This window comes from Chironomus tepperi, unplaced genomic scaffold, assembly GCF_022539635.2.
Source record: "Chironomus tepperi strain 1889 unplaced genomic scaffold, CSIRO-AGI_Ctep_v1 contig_163, whole genome shotgun sequence".
Classification (NCBI taxonomy): domain Eukaryota; kingdom Metazoa; phylum Arthropoda; class Insecta; order Diptera; family Chironomidae; genus Chironomus; species Chironomus tepperi.
The window spans coordinates 975601-999940 of NW_027226285.1; the positions used below are offsets into that span (position 1 = coordinate 975601).

A 24340-nucleotide genomic window follows, 5' to 3' on the forward strand; every position below is an offset into this window, starting at 1 on the left:
ATGTTGTTTTGTGTTTGCACGAGCTTTCAAACAGGAACTTATCGTCTGTTAAAACTTAATTTAATTTAAAAAGTAATTTGACACGAACTTGAACGAATTTGTAAACAATAAATTTAACGGCAATTTAAAATTCAAATGAAATATTCAAAAACGGTTTGGTATTTTTCAAAAATATTTGATCCGTTAATCGTTTAATGTTCGATTTTGGTTAAAAGTACTAAACATTTCATCTACATAATTACATTTACACATAAATTAAGTTTTTTTCTACACACAAAGTATCCTAAACAGGAAAGTAAATTCATAAATGCATCGCAATGACTAGATTGGAAGTGGTGTGATCAGAATTGTATCTGCAGTTGTGTACAACTTCCTCCTTTTTTCCTCATAATTAATGATTCCGTATAGTGAATAAATTAGCAATGTAAGGTAAACGATGGAAATTAGCGCGAAAATGCAGCCAGCAATGATATATGGACTAGTTGCTTTAAAATCATTTGTGGCTGTCAGATGAATTTCTGATGGAAGTAAACAAATCATTGTAGCTGTTGTAACGACAGCTAAAATAATGTAAGGCACAATGAGCATTGATTTACGCTGAAATGAATGAAAAATTAAGGAAACGTGAGTAAGAATTATTAAGAGATATACAAAAAGAAAGTTAATGAACTGTGACAGGAATTGTGAAATTTGTGTAAAATATGAGCGTGAACATGTTTTTTTTTCTTTGATGATGAAGAAAAGATGATGAAAACAAACTTACATATTTAATTCCACATAACAGCAAAATGTGAAAGAGGGCAATGATAAGTAATAAAGTGATCACAAGGGCCGATTGTATATAAAAATCTGTATAAAGCAAGAATATTAAATTTCAATCAAAAAGGTCAAGAATTTGTCAGAAAATGGTTACTTAGATTGTAAATCAAAAAAAAGATTGTAACGGATTTTGAATTTTCAAAAAGTAACGATTTTAAAAATTTTGAATCTTCAAAAAGTGACGGTTTTCAAAATATTTAATTTTCAAAAATTAACCGTTTTTAAAATGATTTCTTATTGCTCGTACCTTCTGATTTAAAAGCATTCTTAAGAAATTCATATTTGGGATCTTGACCAGCTGATTTTTTGCCACCGGCAATCAAAAATGTCGCATAAGCTAACATGAACGATATCACTGTGCCGGTCCATCCAACAATTTTGCCGAAAATTTTAAGTTTCACACAACATAAGAAGCTATCAAAGATGATCATATTGACTATAACTGAAAAAAAATCTTCTCTGTTTCTTATTTTACAGGGCGTTACAGGAACGTGATGAAATATACGTGAATATAATCAGCACCCAAAAAAATATAATTTGAGAAATCAAAGAGGATATAAAAATAGATTTAGTTATGTTTTTTTTTTTTGCTGCTGCCCAAATTAAGTAAAACGATCGATTAAGTGTTATCGTCACTGATATATTTTCACTTTTGTTATTGACTCTTATTGACAATGAATATGTCGGAACTGATATGAATATGAGCGAGGAGGTTCTTGCACTTGTGACTCTCTCGGAAAATCTAATGAGACTAATCTTCTGTGTGTGTCTCTGCGAAAACAAAAACTAGTTCGCCACTTAATTCTTTTTTTTCCTATATTATTTTTTTTTCTTCACAGTCATACGCAAATGTTATTTCTTCTTGAGATTTTATAAACACACTAAAAATACTTCTCTCTCCTGCAGCATAATAGAATGAAATGTTTTTAAATATTTGGATAAGTGGGCGATTTTAGGCGCCTTAAAAGCAGATATGAATATAATTTTGAGAATTTAAAAGCATCCGAGAATATGAAAATTAACGGTTTTTGAAAATTCAAAATTTAACGGCTTTCAAAAATTTGAATTTTTAAACGGTTTTCTAAAATTTGAAAATTTAACCGATTCAAAAATTTGAATTTTTTAACAGTTTTCAAAAATTCAAAATTTTAACGGTTTTAGACAGATCATCACCAAAATGACACAAAATATCAAAATTTGCATTCAAAAATTGCTACCCTGAATTTACGTTATAAGCCACTACTCGTTACTAAGCCACTGGCTTAGTAAAGAAATTTGACTCTGGAAAAATTTTGTATCCGTTAATAAGCCACTACCAAAAAGTCATTAATTAAGCTAGATAAAATAAATTTTCCGATTTTAAATGACATATTCCATTATGAACAATCTATAAGAACAAGAAGAAATTAATAATTTTTAAGATTTCCATGAAAATATTCGTTTTTTTCTTCATTTGTTTACATTTTTTACTAAGCCATTACTCGTTAATAAGCCTTTTTTTGCGATTTTGAAAACTTTTTTCTTCCGATAAGCCACTGGCTTATAACGTAAATTCAGGGTAATAAAATGGAAAAAAAAGATTTTTTGGTGATTTTTATTGTTTCATCTGTTTTCGTGTGCTTAAACGATCATCAATGGCTAACGTCTCTCAAAAGTCTGATCGTGCATTTTTTGTATGCTTATTTCATCTCCATATGATGATTTTATTATTTAAAAATATTTAATCTTCATCTTCCTTGCTCAATCTCTTGCTGTCATTGATAATTATGAAATATTTTAAGAGGAATGATGATTAAATTATTGTGTCAAGAAACAGACCTGTTGTGAGAAAAGTAAGTTAAATAAATAAAAATACGCGATGAGAAATTGATGATCTTAAAGTCAATAAACAGTCATAATAATAATTCTAAATGATTCTCTCTTCATAAATTAAATTTCATTTAGTCACATGTTGACTAATCTTAACGGTTTTTTTGAATCGAAACGAAAAGAATAAATTTGAAATTTTCATAACGGTCATAATAAATTTGAATGAGGCTCAGTTTCTCTGTGTTGATTATTTGGAAAATACACTATAATAAAATATTTAATTGAGTTTTCCTCAGATTCTGTGGAAAATCATCAACAATAAACTTTCTAAATTATAATTAATGTGAGTGTCAATAGCTGCAGCATCGAGTATTATCGAAAAACCATTTATTTCATTCAAAAATCAATAAAATAAGATTTGTCGAGTGACGTGGAAGTAAAAAATATTTCTTAATTAACTAATTTTAGTGATACCTTCAATTGACAACAATAATGGCAACGTATGAAGAATATATTCAACAAAATGAAGATCGTGATGGAATAAGATTTACGTGGAATGTGTGGCCATCAAGTAGAGTAGACGCTACAAAGCTAGTCGTACCATTAGCATGTCTGTATCAACCATTTAAGGAACGAGCAGATCTTCCACCACTTATGTATGAACCTGTCTTGTGTACCAGAACTACATGTCGTGCAATTTTAAATCCAATGTGTCAAGTTGACTATCGTGCAAAGCTCTGGGTCTGCAATTTCTGTTTTCAACGAAATCCCGTAAGTCCAATATATTGACATTGACATTGATCTAAAATTAGAATCTAGACTCATAGGAAAAAGTTTACTAAAATCCCATTGATAAAGGTTTATGATTATAATTAATGCATTTATTTTAATTATTTTAGTTCCCACCACAATATGCTGCAATATCCGAGCAACATCAGCCAGCTGAATTAATTCCGGGATTCAGTACAATTGAATATACAATTACAAGAGCACCTTGCATGCCTCCAGTGTTCCTCTTTGTTGTTGATACATGTATGGATGAAGAAGAATTAACGGCATTGAAAGATTCACTTCAAATGTCCTTGAGTTTACTTCCTTCAAATGCTCTTGTTGGATTGATTACTTTTGGTAAAATGGTTCAAGTACATGAATTATCGACTGAAGGATGCTCAAAAAGCTATGTTTTCCGTGGTACGAAAGATTTATCAGCTAAACAAATTCAAGATATGCTCGGAATTGGACGAGGAGGTGCTGGACCGGTTCCAGCAGGACAACAACAGGCCCAACAACCAAGAATGCCTCAACAGGGTCCACAACCACCATCAAATCGCTTCTTACAGCCATTACAAAAATGTGATATGGCTTTAACTGATATGTTGGGTGAATTGCAAAGAGATCCATGGCCAGTTTCTCAAGGTAAACGTCCATTAAGAGCAACTGGAACTGCTTTATCGATCGCTGTTGGATTACTTGAATGCACATATCCAAATACAGCTGCAAGAATCTTATTATTTGTTGGCGGGCCATGTTCAACAGGACCAGGACAAGTTGTAGATGATGAGCTCAAACATCCAATTCGTTCTCATCATGATATTCATAAAGATAATGCAAAATACATGAAGAAAGGAATTAAGCATTTTGAAGCACTTTCATTGAGAACAGCAACAAATGGACATTGTATTGATATTTATTCATGTGCTTTGGATCAGACTGGTCTTATGGAAATGAAGCAATGCTGCAATTCAACTGGCGGGCATATGGTTATGGGAGATTCCTTCAATTCTTCCTTATTCAAGCAAACTTATCAACGTGTCTTTGCTACAGACGCTAAAAATGACCTTAAGATGGGATTCAATGCAACTTTGGAATTAAAATGTTCCAGAGAATTGAAAATTGAAGGTGGAATTGGACCTTGTGTGTCATTAAATATTAAAAATTCATCTGTATCAGAAAATGAAGTTGGAATGGGAAATACAACTCAATGGAAATTGTGTACAGTCTCACCAAATTCGACTATGGCATTCTTCTTCGAAGTCGCAAATCAACATGCAGCTCCAATTCCACAAGGTGGCCGAGGATGTCTTCAGTTCATTACACAGTATCAACATTCTAGTGGACAAAGAAGAATCAGAGTAACAACAGTCGCTAGAAATTGGGCAGATGCAGCTGTAAATCTTAACTTTATTTCTGCTGGATTTGATCAGGAAGCAGCGGCTGTTATTATGGCAAGAATGGTAGTTTTCCGTGCAGAATCTGATGACGGTCCAGATGTATTGCGCTGGATTGATCGACAATTAATTAGATTATGTCAGAAATTCGGTGAATATAATAAGGATGATCCAAACTCATTTAGGCTTGCTGAGAATTTCAGTCTGTTTCCACAATTCATTTATCACTTGAGAAGGTCACAGTTCTTGCAAGTTTTCAATAATTCACCAGATGAAACGACTTTCTATCGTCACATGTTAATGCGTGAAGATTTGACACAGTCATTGATTATGATTCAGCCAATTTTATACAGTTACAGTTTCAATGGCCCACCAGAACCTGTTCTTCTTGACACATCAAGTATCCAGCCTGATAAGATTCTCTTGATGGACACATTCTTCCAAATTCTCATTTTCCATGGTGAAACAATCGCTCAATGGCGAGCAATGAAATATCATGAAATGAAGGAATATGAAAATTTCAAGCAGCTTCTACAGGCACCAATTGATGATGCTCAAGAGATTCTCTCAACAAGATTCCCAATGCCTCGATATATTGATACAGAACAAGGCGGTTCACAAGCTCGATTCTTGTTATCTAAAGTAAATCCATCTCAAACACACAACACAATGTATGGATATGGCGGAAGTGATGGTGGTGCTCCTGTTTTAACTGATGATGTCTCATTACAAGTCTTTATGGAACATTTGAAGAAATTGGCTGTCTCTTCTACAGCTTAGTATGTGAAAAAATTTAAAAAAATTGTCAAACGGTGCAAGAAAAAAATATTTAAAGTTACAAGAAAAATTATTTAGAAAAAAAATGCATGCCGAATGCACAGAGCAAGAATCATGGATGATGAAAAAAAATATTATGTTAATAAAATTAATTATTTGTATATGTATGCTTCAACATTTCTTTAATGATTCAATTTTTACATAACATTCACAATAAATATATGTATAAATTAAATATTTTTCTTCTCTCTGAATTACATTTTCAGTGTAGAACTTAGTGCTTCATTAAGGGTACATCCACAAATGCCGTCTAATTTTTTAGACTCTCAATTGCCTTTCTATGCCATAAAATTTTAGTAGAAAAATATATATTTCTGCCAATGGATCAATTTACTTTCGAATCAGATTCCGCCCTAAATATCTGCTGCCTAATTAGTGAATGGCCCTTAGAAGCACGAAAAAAATAAATTAAGTAAAATGATAAAGGAATGTGGTGGTTATTCTTCGGAACTTTAAGTATATAGATAAGAAAATAAAGGTTTAAATATGAAAAAGTTTCGTGAAATCGAACGAAATTGAAGAACGAAGCTTTAAGCTAAGTACGAAACCATACAACAGACAAAGTTAAGGAAATTGTAAGGTTTTAATCATCTTCAAACCAACATTCAAATATTTTAAAACAATACAAATGTTTTTGAACTATGAAACATTTGAATGGTTCTCAAACACTCAATATTTGGAATTGTAGGGTTTTTGAAACTTCAAAAATTCAATTTAATACACTTCGATTTCTTTAAAACAAAAATAAATGATATTTCACTAAAAATATTTTTAAAATTTTCCATTAATTCAACTAAAAATCATCTAAAGTTATCTTGTAAAGTTGCACGATTTACAATTTTCACTTTCCACAATATCTTAAGTGCCTCAAAAAACAAAGTAATTAAAATTTAGTTAAGAAATCGAATAGACATTTTCTTTTCGACATCAGTACGTTCCAAAGCTTTGCAGAAGTCATCGAATGTAATTTTTCCGTCACCGGCTTGATCAGCTTCCATAATTGTTCTTTCGGCAATGCTCATTAATTGGTCTTGGCTAATATTGGCACCAACCATCATGTGAAGAATATTAAGTAATTCGTCTTTGGAGATTGATTCATCGTCATCAAGATCGTACATTCTAAATGCAACTGTTGGATATAAAATTATTAATGTTGAATATGTTCAAGGACATGCTATAGAATTGATATTGATAACTTACATCTAAGTTTCTCTTCGCGACTGTTTAACTTGTTCTCCTTGCTTCTCTTAATCGTTCTAAATCTTGCCAATACTTGCATAAACTGTCTGAAATTGACTCGATCATCATTTGAATCCGTAAAGAAGGAATGAACAATTCTGTCACATAATGGATTGATGGCGAGTTCTGGAATTCTTAGAAAGTCCTCACGTGATAAAGTTCCACTGTCATTTCTGTCCAATGACGTGAAACGAGAATACAATCTTTCAATTTGTGCTGGTGTGACTGTGAACGAAAACAATTAATAAATTGAGAAGCTTTGATTACATGTATATCGTCGTTTTTCAACCGAAAACATAGAAAGATGACAAGAGACATAATATATTGCAGTAATAACCAATTAAAGATAGTAAAACAGAAGTTCCAGATAAGATATAAACAGACGAAAGAGAAAATAAATATGAAATGACGCGTTATCTTTGTATTATAATGTAGAACGACACCTAAATGCCATTAATTTTCGTGTCAGCTCATTGAATAGAGTAGAATAACACATAGTAATTGCCTATTGAATTACGAAAGTGGCAAAAACTAACAATTTTGCACAAGGTCAAATTAATTTTTTCAATAATTTAATTTTTTAACCACTAACATCCAGTATCCTCTTGTATTTGAGCAATTTCCTCTTCTCTTAATAATAGTGATGACTTATTTCCCATTGTAAGGTCTCTAAAACACTTCTTTACTAGTTAAAGCACAATAAAATACTAATTTTTGGACTTGGGAATTTATATTTGAATGTATTGGTTTATTTTGAAAAACAGAGCATGTTTTGAAATTCAAATTTCAAACAGCCGTTAAGAAACAAAATAATTTTGAACGAATTTTAAGGAGAAATTGTGAAAATTTTAAAGAAAATTAAGTTTAAAAGATATTTGTGTAATTAAAATGAAAAGTAATCGCGTCATCATTGAAAATAGTGAAAAAATTATCAAATTCAGGTAATAATCGAACCCTGTGTCGTGTGTTTAGTAATTAAAGAAAAATAATCAAAGTTTCTTTGTCGACTGTATTTCTGTCTTGTATTTTTCTCCTAAATTTTAATTATATTAACAATTAAACGTGTGTGAAAACGTCGTTACTAATCCAAAGTGTTAATAAATAGTGTAGTGCAAAAGGAAAATGCAAGGGTTGAGGTAATAAATTGCTCGGAAAAAATGATTTCCGTTCGACGAACTTAATACTTTGTTAAAAAACTTGTTAGAAAAGTGAAAATCGTATTAAACCGCAACGAATTACGGATTTAGTGTTGAAATCGATTGATGGGAGATCAATAGCCAGCAAAATATTATACAATTTGTGTCAAAATAGCCAAAATTATAAAACAATTTTAAAATTTTTTTTTCTCTCTTCTGGATGTTCAAAATTGCAACTTGAAAAAAAGAAATCTCAATTTTTCTTTCTGTCTTTGTTTTTATGCTTCTCAAAACACACTAGGGATTGTTGTTGTTGCTGCTGTATACAAATTTATTGTGTGCTTCGTACATACAGTTTATTTATTATTATTAATACATAGTTAACTGAGTCATCAAAAAAAGAATTCTGTGTATGGCTTAAGGAAATTCAATTCTTTGGAATTTCTTAAGCGGGTTTCTTTAAAATCGGGATGTGCGTATGTCACTTTGTTCTATATCTGGAATGGTTGACACAGATTTAACAATCTATACACTTTTACTTTGTCCGTAACAGACAAAAGCCCATTTATTGTACATATTGACTGTGTAATTAACACTCATTATTTCTTAAAAATCTGTTATCAGAATCAGTAATAAAAATACACAATAAAAAAGTCTTTGGAGTTGTATAATACATTATATACAGTAGATTTTTTTTCAAAACAAGCAGTCACAGTTTCTCAGATTCATTGAGACGCTCTTTTAAATTACGATGGGAAAATTGAGAATGAATCATTAATGAATTGCTTATTGAACGGCTACTTTAATTGTTAATAAGAACACAAGTAACAAAATGCGCAATATTGGTCTTCATCAATCAATTTCTCACTTTCAATCCTTGGCTATGCGCATTTAATTCAATGTAATAGCAATTCGTATATTATTTAAAAGTAATTTTCTGCAGTTTCAGCGAATTATGTTGTCTATTCTGTTGTCCGCCATGCCCGAGTCGAATAGCAGCGAAATTAGCATTTTTACCTCCAGAGCCAACGTATAGTCTGGTCGCAAACGAAGAAGTCAAGTCAAAATTTCAACTTCAACTGAATGAAAAGGCAGAATGGCCATACTCAGAACGTGATAAGGATACAATTGAATCATTTTATACGCGAACCTCGCGTGGAAATCGAATCGCTTGTATTTTTGTCAAGTGCTGCAGTAATGCACGATACACACTCCTTTTTTCACATGGCAATGCCGTCGATCTAGGACAAATGAGTAGTTTTTACTTAGGATTAGGATCTAGGATTAACTGCAATATATTTAGGTAATCATCCTAGAATTTTCTTCATTCTTTAAGTTTATTAATGTCTTGTCGTTTAGTTATGACTATTCGGGCTATGGGGCGAGTACAGGAAAACCATCAGAGAAAAATCTTTATGCAGACATCGATGCTGCATGGCATTTACTAAGGTAACTTCCACAAACATGTCAAATAAAACGTTTATTAAAAAGTATATCTCCAAATCAGGACGCGATATGGAATAAGTCCAGAAAACATCATACTCTACGGACAGAGTATAGGCACAGTGCCGACAGTTGATCTTGCCAGTCGTTATGAAGTTGGAGCCGTTGTTCTTCATTCGGCTCTTATGTCAGGTATGCGCGTAGCTTTTCCAAACACCAAAAGAACGTGGTTCTTTGACGTCTTTCCGAGCATCGATAAGGTATCAAAAATATCGTCACCTGTTTTGGTTATTCATGGAACAGAAGATGAGGTAATTGACTTTTCGCACGGAATGAGCATCTATGAAAAATGTACGAAACCCGTTGAGCCACTTTGGGTTGATGGTGCAGGTCATAATGATATCGAATTGTACAGTCAATATCTCGATCGTCTTAAAAAGTTTGTCTCGGTTGAATTGGTAAACTGACAATCAAAGAATCCACCGTCGTCGGCTCCACAGGCACAGACACAAAGTAGTAAAACAACTACAACGACGACGACGACGACGACGCAGCAACAATCGCAAGCAAAAAGTGGAGCAGCAACAAGTGCATCAAAACCTGGCAATAGTAGTAGCAGCGGAAGTAATAATAATAGTAGTACTGTTAATAGTAGGACCAATGAGAAAACTCAATTACTTGACGATAAAACTAAGAAACAGAATTCCAATAATCAACAAGAATTGCCACCGGCACCGCCGGCACCAACCATAAATGAAAAACTTTTATAGCACCAAACATTATTATCCAATTCAAATAGTATCGGAAAAAGACGTAAACCCGGCAATATAATTTATTCAAATGATGGTCTGTGGCATAAAAATTCATCACCTCCACTGCCCCTCGCTCCCAGACATCCGTTGTGTAAGTGTATTAAGGATATCGTGTTAATGAAAGACAATGTCAATGAAGGAATTCTGGAAAAAGACTGTGAAAAATGCAATAATAAAAGTGAGAAGAAAAATTTACGTGATGCTCAAACGAGTCCACAAAAAAGTCCATTAAAAAATTCAATATCACCAAAAATACCGAAAAAGCAACTTTTAAGTCCATCGAAAATAGACTCGCCACCATCGCCACATCATCCGAGAGCTACTTTAGAAAAATCAAATTCATTAGGAGAATCGAAACCAGTCAAACAGTTAAGAACAACAAAAAGCCTCTCACCACGTCCTCCAATTAAGCATCAATCAGCTGTACAAGATGAAAATAATGTCGTGGTAAAAGTCTCACCAGCAGATGATGATGGAAATGAGATGAATAAAAAAATAGTAACTGAAAAACAAATGAACAATAAAAAGGCTGATAAAATCGTGGAAAGTTTAAAACTTGATGATTGGAATAAGAATCGTAGTACTGGATGTCTAGTATATGTACCATCCGATCCATGGACTAAAATGGATTCAATGACACAACAGCCAATTAAAGATCAACCTTCAAAGGGTAAAAAAGGTTCAAATCGTATGAAAAAATTAATGGATGTAAAATCATTGAGTAAACCTGACTTGATTGATGACAATGATAATGATCCATGGGTATTAGATGAGACGAGAAAGTCACGCGATACAACGAATAAAAAGAGTGCAACATATCGACATCAATCAAAATCTCTTCATATTGATACGAGATCAACTGGAACTGCACGTCCGAGACTTCAACGATCAAAATCACCAGTTCTTATAGCACCACTTGATGATGTTCAATTTTCAAAAGGACCATTATCCCCAAAAGATCCACTTTCGTCTTTATCACCAACACTTGGTTACCATTCTGTACCCGATAAAAATGCTCAAGCAAAAAGTAACAATAATGGACGAAAGAAGCAAAATCAACAACAATTTCTGAATGTGTCAAATCCAAATTTATTACAACAATCACGTCACAGCTTCTCCACATCACCGACAACTCTGACTGGAAATTCAAAGGATGATGAATTGACATTAAACATAAGACGATTAAGTGAGCAGATAAAATACTCATCGACATACGGTAGCTATGGGAATTTTCATGGTACATCAAGTGCTGTAACAAGTCCTAAACAAATTGAAGGTATGGAAAAAAGTGCTAGTTTATTAAGCGATTCTCTACTAGAAACAACGTGCTGAAAGGACGTTTAAACCATCTCCTCCTTGGAATTGAATAGGTTTTTTTTATTGTCGGAAAACATCATTTTATATGTTTGTTATTTTCTTCTTTCGCTGCCAATTGTACATAGGATTTATGTTCCAAATCCCCTTCTATTCTATATTTTCTACTCTATATTCCTCTTCAATCTAAACGTGCCGCAATGCTATGCGACAGAAAAAAAAAATTATCTCACATAAAATATTTAAAAAGTATATAAAAAATAACCACACGACACACGGTGCACCTCTTCTCTTCTACTGATTTACTGGATAAAAAAAAAACTTTATTTTTTCAATGTGAAACACATAAAAGATTTGTATGCATTTAATTACTTTTTTTTTTTTTTGCTCGATGGGTAATCATCTAATAGATTATAATGTTAAGGAAGAAATTGAGAACGGAAGATGTTTATGCATTCTATCAGAAATTCAGAGTTGGTGGCTGGAAGTTTGTTTAAAGGTTTACTTGACTGTTTTCTAAATTTAAGTATATCAATTTAGATTGAATCTTGGGTAATGTGATCTATAATATTGAGTGCTAGTGAAATTAGTCGAATTATTGATGGTTTCTATCCCACTCGAGCTGTTCTAGAGAACCTTAGAATTGCTTTAGAAGGAGTTAGGTATAGAACAATCTCTAGATCTATCTTCAGTAAATTAAGTAAAACATCAAGTTGCTTAGAAGATTTCCAACTCTGATTAGAGTTTACAAGGAAGAAGTCCATTAGCAGAAGATCAGGTGTGTCTTCACACACCCATTCCTTAATTCAAACAAGAATGCTTCTAGGCTTGTTCAATTTAGTTTCATTCAGTCGCTCTAAGAAATTTCCTAACTGAAATTTACTTAACTATAAAAACCTTTGAACTTACTGAAAGCTACCAACTTCTCACATCAAAATCATTTATTTAAATTAATTGAAAAAATTTTTTTCTCGCCGTTTGATCATAATTTTATATTTAATCAATATATCAACTTTATTCAATTACTCCATAGCATGATGCATGAATGAATAATTTTCTGACGGAATGAATGTCTATTAAAACTTTATATTTTTATACCTCGCTCTCAATTTTTCATCAAAATTTCTTCGGTTTTAGAAACATATCAATTAGTTTATCATTAAATTGCTGATGAAATTTGATTTTTATTCTTTTCTCGTGCAATTATTTCTTATTATTTCTTCCATTAAGCATAAAGAAGTTCTTCAATATCATTTTTTTTCTGTATGAAAATGAATATTTCTCTCTCAAAATTTAAAAAAACATTTTTTTTTTATGGTAAAACGATATGTTTAGACTAAGATAATAATAAATTTATTATGATTAAGAATTGAGGTCTTTTTTCGATCATGATATCATTTTTTGTGTCATATCGGAAGTTCGATGAAATTGGCTGTAAAATTTTATTTTTTGGAAAAAAAATTGAAAGATAAAAATTTGTGTGCAGATTGTGATATTAAGAAACTTTATCGCCAATTTCTTATCAAATATGTATGTGCGTGATTTTGAAGATTCTTTTCGTCTTGAACGTCCTAACAACTGTCATTGCTTCTTATTCAAATTTGTAACAAAATTATACGTTTTTTTCATGAAATTACATGTTGTTCATGCATAGCAAGCTTTGTATGAATCCTTGAAATAAAATTTTTTGTGATTCCTTTAAGTTAAAATCTGTAAACCCAGTGTAATCATATGTCGGCATTTTTCGGTCGTTTCGAACACTGAACATTGGATGAATTTTAAATTATTCTTAAAATTCATACATTTATGATCTAACCATGACCTCCCTTAGATGTGTTCTGAAGCTGGCTAGTTACAGTCCAGTTCTTCTTTGGGTTTCTTAGCGTTAAGCTAAGCATGTTGGCTTTAACGTCCTTTTCTACATATTCAATTTAGAATTCAGCATTTAAAGAATCAAAACCACCTCTGACGATACTTGTAAGAATAACAAGTGTTCTGACAATCTGAAACTGTTGCTTTCATAACCGAAAAGTTCTAAATTTTTTATAACACATGTACATGCCCTTTCAAATGCCATAATCACAATTTGTGAACAATTTATGAATTATTAAATAATTCAATCAATAACGTTTGGCCGTGAATATAAAGAAGCAATGACCGAGAATTTTACCATCAATTTCATCGAATTATTTACAGATTTCCTTTTTATTTGGTAATCAAAATTTTAAAAAGGCGTGAAAAATTCGCTAATATTTTACTTTTTTTTTATAAAACAAATTTTTTAAATTTCCTAGAATCAAAATTCTTTGGCTTTATTTTGTATACTTAACGTGAAGGTCAAGCAATGAGCCTTACATAAAGTAGGAACGAAGAGAGTTTGAATGATTCATAGAATGGTGATTAAATAATTAAATAGTATAAACACAAAACCACTCATATTAATGCTTTAGCACTATGAATATTGAAAAAAAAGAGAAGATTGTTTAAGACTATTAATTTTGAGTTAATTTTTAGGTACGATTCTTTATTTTTTAAAAAAGAGAAAAACTTATTCAATATTTAAAAAACAAAAAATTAAGATAATTGATATTTCATAAGAAATTTTTATTGGTCTAAAAAAGTAATTACAAAATTGGCCAATTTTTTTCAATTATAAAAATGAAAATAAAAGTGTTTCTTCTTAAATCTTATTGAATACCTATTAATAAAAATTTGTAAATACAAAAAACTAAACGTAGGAATTAAGTAATGAAAACAAATTGAAACATTGTGAACAGTTTAATTCGATATTATTCATACAAATTTTGACAAATTTTGTAATTAAAAAACAAAAAAATAATGAAAATCAATTTAAATGTTGACTAGTTTATTTTTGAGTGTCTGGATGCTCCCTGTTTTGTATCGATTTTCCGATACATTATTTGCTTGACTGCATAACGTAAAAAATAACACTATTTCACATATTCTCTAACTCAGCAACTATAATCAACACTATCGTCAAGGTGTCATGTGTTGTTGCTTCACGTATGATTATCTCCATTATTTTTGTTAGTTTGAATGAACTAATTTGGTTTAAAATAATCAATATGTGATAAATAAACAAGAATGATTTTCATTCGACCACACACATGCTTGCACCTATCTGTTCTTGTGTACGTGAAACTTCGTTTGGATTTTCACACTTGATTTAAAGTTTAGGAAAATATAAAATTTTAAGTACACAGAACTCAGACTGAAAGATAAACAGAATTTATGAGAACCTTTATCAAAGCTCAGTCTTTTTAATTTCATATCATAACATGATGCTGGGGTAGGAAGGAGAAGGTAGAGATTAAGGCAGTAGTTGTCAATCTGTGTGCCAGTAAAGGTTCATGTGAGGCTTTCTACCAAGGTGTACCGTAAAAATAAAAGATTGCACACCACTGTCTTAAAGCTTTGGTCTGATGCTTTTTTCACACTTTCTGGTACACAGTAACAACAGCCCGGAAACAAGTTCTAATATATATTCCCGTAAACAATAACATAGAATGCGCATTGCTGAAAATATGATAAACGGTATGTTTATTACTATATAAAATAAACCTCATTCACTTGCTTTTGTTTCTCTCGCCTAATTCCTCTCCATTCATTGTGAAATAATTCAGCATTTTCTCATGCTGATCTGAATGCTTTTGTTGATGAATAGATTTGACAAGAAAATTAAAGAGAATTTATTCTTTTAAATATTTACACGAAACTAGCTCATCATTTACAAAACTCGACACTATCATCATTTGAGCTTTAAATAAAAAATGGAGAAAAAATTATCACAGTCGTGTGAATAAACTCTGAATTCAGACACTCGAAAATACGACTACCTCAATGTATATATTTTATAAAAAAAATACTTTATTTGCCTTCAATTGCATTTCATTTAATAATCGAGAAATGAATGGAATAAACAAAAAATTCATTGAGTTAACGTAACGAAAATGACTACAAAGTGTCAAAAAAAAATTCTTTTTAAGCTTCAAAAATTGATTTGAATTGCAAATCAATCTGAAAGACCTAATTTTATTTAGCAAAAAAACAAAACAAAAATGTGAATCAATTCGTTTGTATTTTTATTTTTGGACTTTTATTTCCATTTCCATTAGTTTCTTTCATCCAACAAATAATAGAAAATAATATAAAAATGAAACTGTAATCAAATTAAGTGATGAGAATTCTTAATGTAAAGAATTTCTTATTGACATTAAAACAACATGTGAACAGGAATCGATTTCTTTTCAAATACACATTCTAATTTTTTTTTTTTTTATTATTATTTGCTCCAAAACACAAAATCAATATTTTGATGGAGAACTGTTATAGTATCAATTATATGTCTTATATGACTTTGTAGCAAAAAGGCATTGGAGAATGATTTGATTTATTTTTAAATATGCCCTGCCTTTATGTGTTCATAAAAAGAAATCGACTGCCTTAAGTTGAGAAATTTTATTGGGAACTTTTAACGGGATAAAATTTTATTCTTGATTTATGAGGAGCACTAAATCGAAGGTGTGCAATTTGGAACAGATTGTAGAGAGTTTGGTTGACACCATTTAAGTTTAGGGATCTACAGCTAGAGTGCTTAAGGTATTTGTATCCCTATAAAGTAGCTAGAGCTAGATTACCATATAGTTCTAGGAGCTAGGATACTTATAATTCTGGTAGCTAAGATATTATATAGCAGTGTTTTCCAAACCGTCGTGGCCTCCTGATGAACCGTATGTTATGTACGGTTTTAGTCGAGACTAAGGTGTGCTGGGGTGCATAAGAGTTAGGTTTTTACCTAGATTGAACTCCTAGACATTCTTGAGCATATCAGACAAGACAGTCTGTCCTGCCAATTTACAAAATCATCCTTATTTCAAAAATTGGCTCTCCTATTCAAATCGAACAAATTTTAAGAATTCGTATTCCGCCTTTTTAAAATTGCTATTCTTCACAGTAATGGCATTGAAAAGCTCCCAATAAAATTTCAATTCTCACATGATAAATGATATCAAAAAAACAATATGCCGAAATACAATTTTACCAACAAATTATTTTATTTTTATCATTTTATTTTTATTATTTTTAACTATTAAGTGTCGTAGATTGTAGGATAAAATAAATTACAAAAAAAAAAAAAAATTGAAATTTTAAGATACCAACCTATATATTTCGTTATAAGTTTCTCGTAAATGAAGATGATGATAAAAAAAATAATAATTATGTGAGCAACGTATTTGACGTAATATACACATTAAAATTATGATAAAATATGAATGAAAAAAAAAAAGAAAAAAAATGTAATAAAAATTTAGCTCCGAAAAATTTATTTCCACGATAAATAAAAAATAATTTCGGAATGTGTTTTTCTTACATGCCAAAAAAAATAATAATAATTATGAAAAAAAAGTGAATTTTCAGTGAAAGTGAAAGAATGAACAGCCTTGAATTTTAAATGGTTTAATGAGTAAGATAATTCATTTTTAATTGATGATTAGTTCAATTCATAACACCAATTAATCTTCTTCGAGCTTAATCCATTTATCCAAAATATCCATTTGGGGAAGAATAATAGTGTAATAATAAAAGATAAAAATGCTATTAAGCCCATGGAAAGCTTTTATGATTAGTAAGCAAAATTGAAAAGGTTATTATATACAAAAAATATTTGATAAGCATGAACATATTGATTTTCCTTATACAACATGCATAAACGTGAACGTGAAATGCCTATAAATATTCAAATTAAAATCTATTAGTTCATTAACACTAGTTGAATATTTCATGCTGCGAACATTCACTCTCAAAGGAAGTATAAATACTATAAAAATTCCACAGGTGACATAAATAAATAATTAAGCAAATGTGTTTTTTAGCAAATTATATGGGCTTAGTAGGAGCAGTCAGTTGCTAACGATTAGTATGAAAATCCTTAATTAAGCTTTTACTTTTAGCTACTAGATGGCGTTAGAGGTAGGTTTTGAAAATTTTTAAACCGTTATTTTAATTTGAAAATTTTGTACTGAATTATTCTAATAATGTTAGATACTTACCACTAGACTACCGAGGAAACTATAGAATTTCGACCAAAACTCATCTAGGGTCGTATTCAGATGGGGCTATGTTTGGGTCAAATCCGTTCTATCCTCATCGCTTTATCCAACACACTACATGATTTCCTCTTCCTTTATGAGGCAATATTGAGAATCATTTAAAGAATTTTAATTACGATTCTGATAATTTTACTAATAAATTATGATCAATTTTTAATAAATTCTCCGGAAAGCCCTTCCAAATTAATAAAATAACAATATCATGATATTCAAATTAACATAATATAAATAGACAACATAATTGACTTCTCACATATCAATTTATCGATGTGTGAATGTATCACTAATTTATAACATTTTGAAACTATTAAAATAAAATCAATTATGTACCAACCTTGAGATGTAACGTGCTAGTAGATATTTTATAGAAACAAATTCATTGCACATGTCAGTATGAATATTAATCAATTTATCAATCAAGTTGAAATGTGTGAAAATATAAATTTACTTTGATATTTTCGATTCAAATGAATTTTACACATCATCTGTGATTGATGCTTCTCGTTTACATTAAATGGAAATTATATAATTAGTCGTGTAATAGATCTGTCTGAGATATAAAATATCCATTGAACTTACATCTTCATCAGCCGTGACAGTGGCCAAAGATTAAAGTTTAACATATTTAACTAGAAATACCACTTTAATTCCAGTGAACGATCTGTCATTGCTAAAAGCATTTAAAATTACTCATTAACTCGACATTCCCTAAAACAAACTCTCGAGTCTGCAAACTTATGACAAATATTGTGTGCCTTTAATGATTCAGAACGGAGGCTTAAAAAAATTTCCATTATGATTTCATTAGTTCTCATCATGGAATAGTAATATGAGATGACGTTTAAACATTTTTTCAAAATATTTAAATTAAAACTCTTCAATGCTGATGGAATCATCATGATAGGTCAGTGTTGTTCGAACAATTTTTTTGCTTCGCTACAACTTAGTGATAAGAGCAATCCGTATAATTGCACATCAAATTAGTCCGTTATTGTAGAATTTTAAATGGAGTAATCCTAGGGAAAATTATTGAATTGACTTTGGATTATTAGTGAAATTTTGTTAAGTGAAGGATCGTGTTGACGTAAATTTAATTGTTTAGTTTATTTTAACTTATTTATTTATTTAAACGTTATTTACTTAAGTTAAGACATATTTAAGGAAGTTAAAAGTGGAATAATATTGAGAGGACGTTAATTATCACACATCCAGTACAGTTTTGAGGTTTAAGAAAAATAAAATTTTCATTTTGATTTAATCAACTTGTAAGTTCGTTATATATTATTTGTTAGCTGTGATACTATGAAGAAAATGACATAAAAAGTGTGAATTTATTTTTATAAAATTTTATTTAACTCCAGTCTGGAAGAATTTTTGAGAAAGAGATTATGAAATGAGTCACATGAACAATGAATTGAGAAGTGAAATTTTATCCAATTAGTCAACAAACTTGATACTTCATGCAATTTTATCGCTAATCGTTTTGCTAAAAATAAACATTGTGAATTAAAACTCTTTAATATGAGTAAGTGGGGATTGATTCTGAGAAGTACTTTTAGTCGATAAACAGAATTTAAATTGCGATAAGTTACTGCCCAGTTGAAATGCAAAGCCTTCTGTTAGGATCATAAAAAAATTCGAAGACTTAAACTAATCTTAGATTTATTTACATTTTTCACGCATCACCGGAACGATCATCATAAACTAATGACGAAATATTTTTTTTCATCCTCTAAACTTTCTCATTTCATCGTCGTCTGCCTTTGAGTCTATTAATTCTTCTCTTTTGTGTATGATCATCAAACTTATTAATGTGGATGTTTCCACCATATGAAACTACTTAACAGTTTTGAACCGAGATTATTTTTATTTGGCTTATTGGGAAATAAGATTTAAATTTATCTGAGAGTTTTGAGTGCTTTGGGGATAAACAACAAATTACAACTTGTAAGTTTTTGTTCAAAACATCCTCATCGGATAATTCTGTTAAGAAATATCATTTTTATTTAACAAAAATGACATAATGGCGGAGCTTCTTAAAATTTGCTCGATGTTAGCCTTAGACGGCTTTAAATCAAATACATAATGAATGATCAGTAATTAAGAATCATGAATTTGTTAGGTACACATGATATGACGGCAAAAAAAATTTTAAAAAAATGCCAATTAAAAAAAAAAAAAGAAGTTAAATAAATAAATAATAAACTTAGGAACTAGTAGAAGTTGACGCTGTCTGTCTGCTGGGTGCTTCTGCTATGACTCTTTGGTTGAAGTTGATGAGGACCTTCCAGGCTTCATCCATTGTTGAAGTTTTTTCGAGTTCGTCTACTAGCTGATAATATCGATTGATCATATAATCAATGTTCGGGATTTTGTTGAGCCTCTCTTGAGCGTCAGAAATTTAGAAGACTTTCGGTCTTGGTGGCCTCTCTGAGTTTTTCGGCGTATGAGATTGCATTGACTATTTCATTACAATCGACTTGAACTTCGTCCTTTTTTGATGGCAAAGAAGGAAAATTGGTTTGATTAACGTCTGGAGGATTGGATGATGCTTGAAATTTAACGAGTGCCGGCTTCGATTGTCTCTTCTTGATTTTCTCTGCATAAGAGATGTAAGCTTGACATTTACGATGACTTGCAGAGTGATTTCCTCCACAATTGTTCGGATCACCAGTCGTGGTTTTCCGCTTGCATTCTCCTCGAGGATGACTTTCTGTGCATTTGACACAGCGGAATTCGAAGCACAGTAATTCTGCTAAACATTGCGTGATACTGTTAATGCTCTTCTTGAGTTTTTCCCATCTAACTATAATGCTGTCAATCACGTTGTGATTGTGATTGAGAATGTTAATGTTCATTTCGGGAACCCCGAATTGAACAACAAACAGCGTGTATTCTTGATGCTTGACCAGGATACTGACCTTTGTAGCTGGGACTTTGAATTCCTGCAGCAACTTGAGCACTTCATTGCACGGTAAGTCTACAAATCCTTTGAGCACAAAAGACGAAGACTTTTCGGCCTTCTCGGTAAATGTGTAGAAGCCAATTTTCTTGGCTTTCAACTCCTTGATTATTTTGTTTTTGTCTTCAATAGTATTGACACGAACTTGCGTTGAATTCGCTGATTGAATTTTCCAAACTGGTTTCTCCTTGAAAGTGACTTTGCTAAGCGCAGACTTGATTTCTTTGTAGCTTAGATTGATGAATATTGGCTTAAAAGCCGTTTTGACTTCAGGAGTCACTGCTTGAGACTGCTTGTTGAGGTAAGCTGAACTGGATGTTGATGAATTTTTTGAAGAATTCTCACCTTGAGGATTTTCTGCATTTCTGCTAATTGGCCTGGATCTTCTACTCATTCTTGATGATTTGAGGACTTAGCAGTCCTTTTCCTTCCAATCCACTGTTGTTTCACACTTCTATGACACTTGAAATTAAATTATTTATTCGAATGAATATTTTTCCACGTTTTGTTTACGCGGGGCGTGAAACTTTTCCTCAATTCTGTTAAACACATTAAAATACGGTTCCAAACAGGAAGTTGATGAACAAAATTGATCATTTTATAATCCTGCAGATGTTTACACTCTTTTGTTCCAATTCAATTCAAATATGTACAGCATAATCATATTTCACTCTCTTTTCTGGAACTACTTTGTTGTTCAGACAAAAATTCTCTGTTATAACAAAATCAAACAAAGTAATTTGACATTTCAACGAAAAAATTGAAAATGTAAATATTACCGACATTTGGCACGTTCTGTGGTTTCAATTTTGTTGTATTATTGCTTGACAATTGATTCTTTTATGACTTTTATTGATAAATTAATAGAAGGCTCGATGAACATGTGTGCTGAATGTTAGTTTGTAGTGATAAAAGTTCTTGGAACAATTCAACAAAATTTAAGTAAAATAATCATTTTACTCCTAGGGTCACGTCCTCTTTATTGTTATTAAGTGTAACAATCTTTATTACTATGGAAAATCACACGGAATGTGCATTAAACCATCACATAAATGAAACTATCCACCTTAACATTATTCTGATTAAGTTTTTCAATCCATTCCTTCCTGCATTCTATTATCAAGTTGAATGTTTAGCATTTAATATTCCTGATAGTGATAATATCCCCATTTGGTCAGCGGGTGTGTCTCTATTGCTCTGATTAATTTTTCATAGCAATGACTGAGAAAATATTCTTGTCTGGTAAATGACTTGACCTATTTCCTTACAATTAAGCATGAACAGTGGATAGAAATTCGTAGAATTTTCAGATTTATAGAGATAATGCTCTATTTATTGTTCTGTGACACGAACTATATTCTGGAATAAAATTTAATTATTAATAAATTCAGGATCATATTTATGATAATCTCTGATATTTATTAATAATTTAATATCAGAACTTCTAAATATTACTGAATCTGAAATAAATTAGAACCCATTAGTTGGCATATCCAATTTCAATTTTCCCTTGTGCTTCTCCCTTTTTTAACACATATAAATCGATAATAATATCAGCTGAAAATATTGATGAAGGTAAAATGCTCTTTCACTGAAAAACTGATTGTCATTTCTAGTATATTCATCTCAGTGGGATATTTTAGCACTTTTTCACAGTTGGAAGTGTTCCTCTATTAAATTATTACAAATATGTGACAATAGTAAATTTATTACGATTATTACTGCCATATTTTATTTATAGGGCATGTAAATATTTTGAGAAATCTCATTGTCTGGCAAACAGAAGCGCTAAATCGAAGACTAGTTTTGGATATAAATCATTTAATTAACAAGCACATTCGATGACCCTTACCATCATAGTTTCTAAGTCTTTATGACAGTTTTATTGGAAACTAAATAAGATACGTTATCTTTAATAGAAAAATAAACATGAGCAGTCAAAAGTCCATTAAATAGTTTTCAGACAAATGTGCGTATTTTTTGGGAGAAGAAATAGTTTGAATGACATTTTTCTGCTTGCGACGAAGCTTCTACTTATAAATTGATTTATTTAACTTCTTTAAAATGTAGCTGTATTGATTTACATTTCGCTAGCTATTGCTTACACAAAAGAACATAAAAAATATAGGTTAAGGTCATGAATATTTAAAATTTATTTATTAGTCTCTAAAATCTGCTTTATGATATCAAATAACATGAGTCATTTAGTAGTACATCAATTTAAACGCAATCTCGTTGCTTGATGTTATTAAAACATATTTCATTGTTAAATAAATCAATCACGGTTGTTTGAGTAGTTACTAAGGCTTAGAGTTGGTTGTAGTTGTTATCTGATAAACTTATTTGTGTCTATCTCTTTCATGTTTGTAAGTGGCATTACATGAGTGCTCATTGTTGTAGGCAATTTATCTAACATAACGCAAAAATGTATCGAATTTCACCCTAAATTTATGTTTTACTTCCTGACATGATTTTTGGAATCCCTTTGCATATTCCTAAGCTAATCATCAAGTAGTTTTGAAGATATCTACTTTTTGGAAAAGGAATTGATATTTATGGCAAGAAAAACAATCCAAAAAATCGACCAAAACTTTGATTTCAACAACACCTTGCATGCTAGACAACTTAATATACTTTAAGCCGATTATTATATACTTTACTTCGTTTTATAAGTAAACGAGCCCTTTAATAACTTTCACGATTTATTTTTCAAACGAAAAGCTTTCGTAACTTGTATTTTAAGTCAAGGCAATCAGTAAGTCACATTTTGAAGTAAGAAGCTTTATTCTTTTTTTTAAGCAATTGTTCGATTTTAATTATTATATTTAAAACAAAAACAATAAGATCTTCAAACTTATAGTGCATACACAGCATAGCATGCAATATTGCAATTGTTTCCTTTATTCCTGGCCATAAAAGCATATCCATCTTGTCCCCAAGATTTACCCTGTTTTAATACAAACTGTTAGACAATGAAATTTACAAAACATAACAAATAGCTAACCCAAGAATTTTTGATGATCCAGTAATCAAGTTTAGTCAAGGGATCTGTACCATAGCCCACAATGATGATCGCATGATTATAACTTCGACAATTGCTATCGCATGATGTATCGAAAAATATACCACTTTTATAAAGTTGAAAATAGGACGTTGCAGACATTGCAGTAGCTATTGGTCCAACATTTGCTACAATTTGCTTCATAATGATTTCGTTTCCTCCTGTATAATTTTGAACTGTGGCAAATATATTCATTGGAATTTTTGCAGTAGATTTACAAATAGATTTGACTGCTGTATATGGATAATTAGTCGCTGCAGGAACTGCATTTCCACCCATTTGAACAATCCAACCTGTAAATATAAATTTAGCATAAAAAATTCACGTTTAAGTAATATCTAAAGTTCATTACTTAGTGCTTTACTCGGCCATCCTCCTAATAATAGGATAAAAATAATTAAATTAAAATTATTTAGGATCTTTAGGTTACATTACCACTACATCCATAGTCATATGTGTCACAATCAACTAAATATTGCTCTGATAATAATGTATTATATGTTGAGTTCAATATTTTCATTCTGCTTTCTGCAAGATAGTATAGTCGTAATATTATCAAATTCTATTCCATTTATTCTGTTCCATTCACCTAAAACCCCCATTACGGCA

At 30.9% G+C, this 24340-nt stretch overlaps 5 protein-coding genes and 1 long non-coding RNA gene across 7 annotated transcripts; 3 read left to right on the forward strand and 3 right to left on the reverse strand.

Moving 5' to 3' along the window:
• Positions 1-154: 154 nt before the first annotated feature.
• On the reverse strand, positions 155-1687 carry LOC139088464 (uncharacterized). The gene is made up of 3 exons (XR_011544225.1): positions 1067-1687; positions 764-849; positions 155-597 (listed from the first exon to the last, which is right to left on the reverse strand). It is a non-coding gene; the product is annotated as an uncharacterized lncRNA (long non-coding RNA).
• A 1171-nt stretch (positions 1688-2858) lies between these two features.
• Positions 2859-5808, forward strand: Sec23 (transport protein Sec23). The gene is made up of 3 exons (XM_070637623.1): positions 2859-2971; positions 3097-3399; positions 3528-5808. Exons 2-3 carry the CDS (start codon positions 3121-3123, stop codon positions 5574-5576), a joined length of 2328 nt encoding a protein of 775 aa, XP_070493724.1. The 5' UTR covers positions 2859-2971; positions 3097-3120; the 3' UTR covers positions 5577-5808.
• elm (calcineurin like EF-hand protein 1 elm) lies at positions 5739-7625 on the reverse strand. The gene is made up of 3 exons (XM_070637625.1): positions 7465-7625; positions 6834-7097; positions 5739-6762 (listed from the first exon to the last, which is right to left on the reverse strand). The coding sequence occupies exons 1-3, from the start codon at positions 7529-7531 to the stop codon at positions 6524-6526; spliced, it is 570 nt and encodes a 189-aa protein (XP_070493726.1). The 5' UTR covers positions 7532-7625; the 3' UTR covers positions 5739-6523.
• A 130-nt stretch (positions 7626-7755) lies between these two features.
• On the forward strand, positions 7756-10232 carry LOC139088467 (alpha/beta hydrolase domain-containing protein 17B). Of its 2 annotated transcripts, none has more exons than XM_070637701.1 (4): positions 7756-7813; positions 8958-9311; positions 9368-9457; positions 9516-10232. In XM_070637701.1, the coding sequence occupies exons 1-4, from the start codon at positions 7761-7763 to the stop codon at positions 9916-9918; spliced, it is 900 nt and encodes a 299-aa protein (XP_070493802.1). In that variant the 5' UTR covers positions 7756-7760; the 3' UTR covers positions 9919-10232. The 2 variants fall into 2 exon arrangements, with proteins under 2 accessions (XP_070493802.1, XP_070493803.1); XM_070637702.1 differs by lacking the exon at positions 7756-7813 and adding an exon at positions 7845-8008 and having other exon boundaries at positions 8952-9311.
• LOC139088468 (uncharacterized) lies at positions 10231-12792 on the forward strand. The gene has a single exon (XM_070637703.1). It carries the CDS (start codon positions 10381-10383, stop codon positions 11593-11595), a length of 1215 nt encoding a protein of 404 aa, XP_070493804.1. The 5' UTR covers positions 10231-10380; the 3' UTR covers positions 11596-12792.
• A 10732-nt stretch (positions 12793-23524) lies between these two features.
• LOC139088578 (cathepsin S-like) lies at positions 23525-24010 on the reverse strand. Its single transcript, XM_070637847.1, has 2 exons — positions 23675-24010; positions 23525-23617 (listed from the first exon to the last, which is right to left on the reverse strand). Exons 1-2 carry the CDS (start codon positions 24008-24010, stop codon positions 23525-23527), a joined length of 429 nt encoding a protein of 142 aa, XP_070493948.1.
• Between the last annotated feature and the right edge of the window lie 330 nt (positions 24011-24340).

Excerpts from the sequence above, each read along its gene's own strand:
- Sec23 (XM_070637623.1), top strand. The coding sequence starts at position 3,121 with ATGGCAACGTATGAAGAATATATTCAACAAAATGAAGATCGTGATGGA. Across the intron at positions 3,400-3,527 it reads TCTGTTTTCAACGAAATCCC|TTCCCACCACAATATGCTGC; the intron begins GTAAGTCCAATA and ends TAATTATTTTAG.
- elm (XM_070637625.1), bottom strand. The coding sequence starts at position 7,531 with ATGGGAAATAAGTCATCACTATTATTAAGAGAAGAGGAAATTGCTCAA. Across the intron at positions 7,098-7,464 it reads AATACAAGAGGATACTGGAT|TCACACCAGCACAAATTGAA; the intron begins GTTAGTGGTTAA and ends TTTCGTTCACAG. Across the intron at positions 6,763-6,833 it reads TCGCGAAGAGAAACTTAGAT|TTGCATTTAGAATGTACGAT; the intron begins GTAAGTTATCAA and ends TATATCCAACAG.
- LOC139088467 (XM_070637701.1), top strand. The coding sequence starts at position 7,761 with ATGAAAAGTAATCGCGTCATCATTGAAAATAGTGAAAAAATTATCAAA. Across the intron at positions 7,814-8,957 it reads GAAAAAATTATCAAATTCAG|CGAATTATGTTGTCTATTCT; the intron begins GTAATAATCGAA and ends CTGCAGTTTCAG. Across the intron at positions 9,458-9,515 it reads GCTGCATGGCATTTACTAAG|GACGCGATATGGAATAAGTC; the intron begins GTAACTTCCACA and ends TCTCCAAATCAG.
- LOC139088468 (XM_070637703.1), top strand. The coding sequence starts at position 10,381 with ATGAAAGACAATGTCAATGAAGGAATTCTGGAAAAAGACTGTGAAAAA.
- LOC139088578 (XM_070637847.1), bottom strand. The coding sequence starts at position 24,010 with ATGGGTGGAAATGCAGTTCCTGCAGCGACTAATTATCCATATACAGCA. Across the intron at positions 23,618-23,674 it reads GGATCATCAAAAATTCTTGG|GGTAAATCTTGGGGACAAGA; the intron begins GTTAGCTATTTG and ends GTATTAAAACAG.